At 65.2% G+C, this 6,351-nt stretch overlaps 1 protein-coding gene across 1 annotated transcript; it reads right to left on the bottom strand.

The window, feature by feature from the left end:
* Nucleotides 1-1,261: 1,261 nt before the first annotated feature.
* On the bottom strand, nt 1,262-4,051 carry TOR4A (torsin family 4 member A). Its single transcript, XM_074362746.1, has 2 exons — nt 3,397-4,051; nt 1,262-2,669 (listed from the first exon to the last, which is right to left on the bottom strand). The coding sequence occupies exon 2, from the start codon at nt 2,630-2,632 to the stop codon at nt 1,382-1,384; it is 1,251 nt and encodes a 416-aa protein (XP_074218847.1). The 5' UTR covers nt 2,633-2,669; nt 3,397-4,051; the 3' UTR covers nt 1,262-1,381.
* Between the last annotated feature and the right edge of the window lie 2,300 nt (nt 4,052-6,351).

Here is a 6,351-nt window from a genome sequence, read left to right as displayed (position 1 = left end):
GCAGGACGTGCCTCCTCCCCACCCTTCCTGTCCTGGACCCAGGAACTGGCCTGCCAGGCCAGCTGCTTCCTGTCCTGGGACAGACTCCAGGGGCAGGAGGGCTCACTCTCCCTCCCCCTCTGACAGACCTCAGACCCCCAGGTCAGCAGAACCACCAGGGAGAGAATGGGTGGTGGGGAGGAGCTCTAATTACACTGGCCCTCTGGGAACCAGCCTGCCAGTGGCTCTGTTGTCCTTGAGGTCCAGGGGAGGGGAGGGGTTGGGCTGAGTTCAGAGGCAGGGGGCTAGAGCTCCTTGCTCAGCCCACTTCATCCTTGGGGTGTCCCCACTGCGACCGGCCCTCCCCTCAGCCCTCCCTTGGGATGTGTTGTTGCCCAGTTGTGGTGCTGGTGTTCCCCAAGCCCCCAGGCTGTGCCTTGTTCCTGGGTGGGTTGGTCCATGCTGACCCGTGTGCCCATCAGGCGACAACACTGAGGCCTCCCCGACCCGCTTGGGAGCCCATGCAGGAGGTGTCCCAAAACTTGGCACTCACCCTGCCCCAGGCAGTGGGCATGACGCCTGCAATCCTGCTTTGGGAGCCATGGACCTGCAGAGCGAGGGTGGGTGGAGGGGCTGCATGCCTGGAGAGGAGCCGGGACGGCAGGCCCCACTCAGGCCTGGGAAGCAGTGGCAGCCAGGGTTCTGCTTCCCTGCAGTTGAGTCTGCAGGATCCCTACTCAGATGCCGCCCCTCCAGTTCAGCACCTTGGAGCAAGTTGGTGGTCAGGGCCCCCAACTTGGACCCATCTCCTGCTGCTGCCACCCTGAGAGGCCCCCTTCCAGAGGAGTCAGGATCCCACTGGATCAGCTCATTGGGTGGAGCCCTCACCTATCCCTTTGCCTGAGGCTGTGAGAAATCCAGGCAGATCCCCCATGATGCTTGCGGTGGAGAAGCATCTGAGACTTTAGGCCCCCAGGGTGAGCACGTGTGCGGAAGGTTGGGCTATGACCCTGTGAGTAGGTGTGTGTGTTGGCTGCCGCTGCATGACCACATCAGTGCTGCAGGGAACCAGCTGTGTGACCCTGGCGTCTGCACCCCCTCTGTGGTCACCCATCCTCTGTATCGTGGGGAAAGGCTGCCCACCTGCTAGAGTGCTTGCGATGTGGGACAGTGGGGCTGAACCGGCAGGTGGCCCCCTGGGGCTGTAGGGGGTTGGAACTGGAAGGAGCTCAGAGTTGACCCAGCCCACCAGCCTCCCCAGGTCCCAGTGTAACCAGCCAGGGGCCATGGACAGATTTATTAGGGGCCTCAGAAGCCTAGGGCAAATCCATAGGGTCCCCTCCCTCCTACTGCCACGCCCCGTCGTGCCTGCCGGCGTCCACTGCGTCCAGCTGCGCCTGGGCTACAAGAGGTTCACCGTGGCCACCACCTGCTTGCAGCCGGTAACGGCGAACTCGCGTCCAGCGACGCGGTGGTAGCTGAGTTGCGCGGCCAGGAGCTCGGCCCGGGCCTGGTCCGGAAAGAAGCCCTCCCCGGCCATCTCATCCCGGAAGCAGTTGACCACATCTCGCTTGTCCAGCAGCAGGAAGGGCACGATGGCTGCGGCCTGCCACAGCGGGTGCTCGCGGACCAGGAGTGCCCGCAGGCCGGCGCGCAGCTCCTCCTCCGCCTGGGCCGCCGCCGCTGCGGCCTGGGCACCGTGGGCGCCGTCTTGGCGCAGCGCCAGCGCGCGGGACGCGTTCTGCAGTACGAAGCGCGTGACCTCCGCGCCACCGGCACCGCTGAGAAGCACGTAGATAGCGTTGTGGAAGTGGTGCGACCGCTGCGGCTGCAGGAAGCCATGCAGCTCGTCCAGCAGCGCCGGCGGCAGGAACTCCACCTCGTCCAGCACCAGGAGCGGGGTCTTCTCCTCTGCCTCGGCCCGCGCCACCACGTCGGCCACGCGCCGCGCCAGCTCCTCGCGGCAGTCCTGCGCTGCGCGGCGCTGGGGGCAGTGGTGCCGCGCGTGGTACTGCAGCACGAGCGCGCCGTCCTCGAGCACCGCACGGAAGTGGCGCGCCAGGAGGCGGCCCACGTGGCTCTTGCCCACGCCGCTGGGCCCGTGCAGCGCCAGAAGCAGCGGGCGGCTGTGCACGTGCGTGGCCAGGTAGTCCCGCAGCAGCGCCACGATGCGCCCCACAGCCGCCGGCTGGCCGAACACGGCGCGCTGTAGCGCCTTCTCCAGCCCGTCGAGGTCATAGCGCAGCGCATTATCGTCCAGGTTCTCGATGGCGTTGAGAACCTGGAAGCCCACGATGGCCACGAGCAACAGCAGGCAGCGCTGTGCGCGGCTCCGGCTTTCCGCGTGCGGCCGGTACTTGCGCGAGGTCTCGGGGTAGAGCACCACGCGGCTGCGCCGGCGCCTCTTTCGCGGCGCCTTCGAGGGCAGCTCCGCTGGGCTGTCGAAGGTGAAGAACTGAGGCTGGTCCAGGTTCGCGCGCGTCGCCCCGGGCACGTAGCCCGGCCCCACGCCCGGCGGTGGGAGGCGCCGCTTGCGCAGGAGGCACACGCGGCGTCGCAGGCGGACCACGGCGCGCACCGGCGCTATCACGCTTGGGCCGGGGACGCCGGGGACCGCGTCCGGGGGCTCCGGGCTGGGCTGGCCGCGGTCCATTGCGCACGGGTGGCGCTCGGCATGCAGGTCTTCCTTCCTGCAACGAGAAGACGGGGAGGGTCTCCAGACTTTCGCATGGCCGACTGGGATCCTTTCCCGTGGTCTCATCCCGCGGGGAGGCCCCCCGGAGTGCAGCCCACTGCCCCCAGGCCAGGGCCTGGTCCCCGCCTCGCTGGGCTGGAGGCTCGCCCCCTTGACCAGGAAGCCGCTCCCCGCGGGGCCCCAATGCAAATTGTTCGGGTCCTCCCATAAACAGCCTGGGGCCTTGAGGAAGTGACTGGGGGAAGGGGGTGCGCATCTTCTCGGGCGGCCGCCCTGACTTCCTGGAGGAGGAGTCGGTACCAACCGGGCGCCTATCAGGGGTGAAGCAGGGTCAAAGCCAGACCCCGCCCCTCGCCGCAGCTCCGACTGCCGGGCGCCAGGGGACTTCGGCCTCCCTAGAAGGGGGTCAGGGGAAGCAGAGGCCCAAGCACCCACGAACACTTGGGGGTGGGGGGGCGTTCTGGCTGGAACTTATGCTTTTGAGAATGGGCTCTAGCCCTGACCCCAAGCTGAGCCCAGGCTTCCAGCCCCCAAATTAGGAACCTCCCCACATCCCTCCAGTGAACACACTAATGGAGAGGGTGACAGGGAGCCCCTGAGAGACGGGTGGGGGTGGGGTGAAAAGACGGACAGAAAGGTAAGATCCGGACGAAGGATAAAGCTAGTGAGGAGACAGCTGGAGAAAGGTGGAATGGATGCCCCGGCCCCTGACACCCCCGTACCTGCAGCTGCGTCAGGTCAGGCCAGGCTCTTGCTGGCCCCCAGCCCCTCAGGGCAGCCCCCTGCCCACACCAGACACCGGGCCCTGCCACTCAGGAAGCAGAATGTCCAGGCTTCCTGGTGAGGGTCGAGGTGGGGTCAGGAGCCTCACTGGGTCAGCTCAAGCTTGGAGGGGTAGCGACACCTGCGGGTCCCTGGGGAGCGTCCGGAGCGGAGGAAGCTCTGGGGAGGTTTCCGCTTCTGTGCAAAGGAAGTGAGTCAGGGGTGCGGCACGGGCGGGACTTAGGCTGGACGGAGGCGCCAGAGGGGGAGGCCTGACGGGCTCTCCCAGGTCCCCTGGCCACGGCCATGGGTCACCTACCCTCTGCCCTGCAGCCCTCCCAGTCCTCCAGGCTCAGTCCAGGCCCAGGACACCCTGTGAGGCTGAGGACCTCGCCTCCCCTAGGATCCCATGTGTCCTTGCACCCCAGTGTACCCTGCACGGACCCCCACCTCCCAGGGTATCTCCTTCACCTGACTCCCCACGGAGTCCACGGAGAAGAGGTGGGGCTAGGTGTGCAGGTTGACTGGCAGCAAGCGCAAAGAGGGCAGGTGGGGTTCTCCGCAGCTGGGGGTTCCCCCAACCCTCCCTGTTCCCCCTTTCCACACCCCAGCCTGGGGGCCCACAGAGTGGGGCTTATTTCCTTCTCCTTTTCTACCAGGGCCTGGGGCTCCATCGGCCCCATCTCCCCCTTTCTCTTCCTCTGTACCCCAGCCTCGAGCCCCCCAAGGACAGGCAGCCCACACTGGGACAGAAGCTCTGGAACTTGGGAAGGACCCCCTCGTGTGGCCCAGGGCCCTGGCGGGAGTGCAAATTTGGAAAGAACTTGGGCCAAGAGTTTGCAGATGGAGGGTCTGGACCCTTCCCCGCCACCAGCTTCCTGTGGCCCTGCCCCCACTGCCATTCCTGCCTGCTTGATTGACCCTCAGCTCCTCTCCCTCCGGCCCAACCTGGAAGCCTCTCACCAAAGAGCAGGTCTGCCAGCCAGTAATGCCCCCAAATCAGTCCCGGCTCTGTGCCCAACTGTCCCGCTGGTGCTGGCAGTCCTGAGTACCCCCCAGATTCTACCCTGCCCGTGGCCCCCATCCTCCTGGCATCCCTATGCTTCATCCTCCACACCTTTGCCCACAGGAGTCCCTCTGCCCAGCGAATCTCTCTCCTCTCTCTCAGCTTTCCTCCACCTCCCTGCATGACCCACATCAGGCAAATGGTCATGGGCTCGGGGGTGCCTGTGCTCCCCAAAATATAGAATTCATGGCTTCTTGTCGGCACGTGGGAGTTCCTGTCTGTCCATCTGTCCACTGCCCTGGGGCAGGATCACCACACAGAAACCACTGCTTCTCTGCATCCTCCTCTCCAGCTGGGGGCCTGGCTCCCTGGGACTCGCTGCCCTTCACTGTGCAGGCACTTATGAATACCTCATCCCCCAGTAGCCTGGAGGTGCTTTCAGCCCATACCCAGGCCTTCCAGGGACCAGGACAGAAAAACATCTGTCCAGGCCCCTGCTGGTGCCCCATGGCTCTCAAGCTTCCTATAATGTCCATGTCTTCTGACACAGGGCAGACCCCAGGGGGGACCTTGAAGGCATTGCTGGGGTTGGGGACGGGGGATCAGTCCTAGCTCTGATTGATCAGCAGTTGCTTCTGCCGAACCCTCTAGGGTCCAGAGCCCCATCGCTGCGGGGAAGAGGGGGCTTGTACGCAGGGTGTAGCAGTAGTCAAAAAAGTCCTTCCTCGGAGGGCCTACCCTCAGTGGGGTCAAGGGTGAACCTGAGGTCTGTGCTGAGGCCTTGCCTCCTCTGTGCTTTCTCCCCCGTCTCCAGCGGTGAAGGGGGCCCCAGGACCCCACCTCTCCCTGCTGAAGGACTAATCCCACCCACCCCATGCTCTACTCTGGGGGGCCTCCCGTCACACCCTCATCCAGCGCGGGCCCCGTGATCCAGCCCCAGCCCCGAATTCAGGTCCACGTCTTCAACTTCTTCTCTGTAGCCTCTTCACCTCGCTGCCCACACTGCCAACCCCAACAGCCCATTGGGGCTCCAAGGCTCCCAAACTGCTGGCCTGGAGGTGGACAGGTTCCCCCACCACACACAGGCCCCTCCCCTTACCGAATCCCCAGCGTGGTCGCTCTCTTCCTCAGACCAGACCTCCCTCATTTCCCCACGGCTGCTGGGGTCGCTGTCTGGTCTCAGGATTCCCACCTCACAGCCTCCCAGGGCCCCTGGGCTCAGCTGCCTCCTACCCCCGTCCCTCCCAGGGCTCTCCGTTGCCCATGACTGAAGCCCCCACCCCATCCTTGCAGCTCATACCCTCCACCCAACAAGCCCCCACCCACTGGGGCCTCCAGTCCCTGTTCCCTTCATCTGGGCTGGAGGAGCCTGGCCGCACTGACTGGTCTTTGTCCCGACTGTGAGCCTCAGGTGGGTCACGCGGGTCCCTGTCCATCCACTCACTCGCTCCTCCCACAGCCAAGTTCCTTCCTTGTCCTCTCTCCTTGGCCCCGGCTCCACCCAGTCCTGCCCCCCAGCCTGGGACCTGGCTCCCTGCTTCCTAGAGGAAAAAAGCAGCAGCTGGAAGGGGACCTTCAGCGTCTGTACCCCCAGATCTGCCTTCCCTGCTCCCGGGAAGCCCCGTGGGCCCTGGCACCGCCTGCTCCCACCCACTCCGTGACACTCCAGCCACCCCACCACCCTGTCTACTTTTCACTCACTGGGTCATTGCCACCAAACACAAACGTGTTTCTCCCATACCGGTTCCTGTGGCCCCCAACACCCATGCCCCCAGGTCCCTACTTTCCCCAGTCTTCGTCTCTACCGGGGTCTCCAATCATTCCCTCCTTCTGTCCTTCCACCTGCAGAGCTGTGCCTGTCAAGGTCACGGTGACCTCCACGCAGCCTGACCTCCAGTATTGTCACCAC

The sequence above is a fragment of the Camelus bactrianus genome, chromosome 4 (genome assembly GCF_048773025.1).
Source record: "Camelus bactrianus isolate YW-2024 breed Bactrian camel chromosome 4, ASM4877302v1, whole genome shotgun sequence".
In the NCBI taxonomy this organism is placed as follows: Eukaryota; Metazoa; Chordata; class Mammalia; order Artiodactyla; family Camelidae; genus Camelus; species Camelus bactrianus.
Note: the sequence above shows the minus strand (reverse complement) of the source record. Positions and strands in the feature narration are given on the sequence as shown.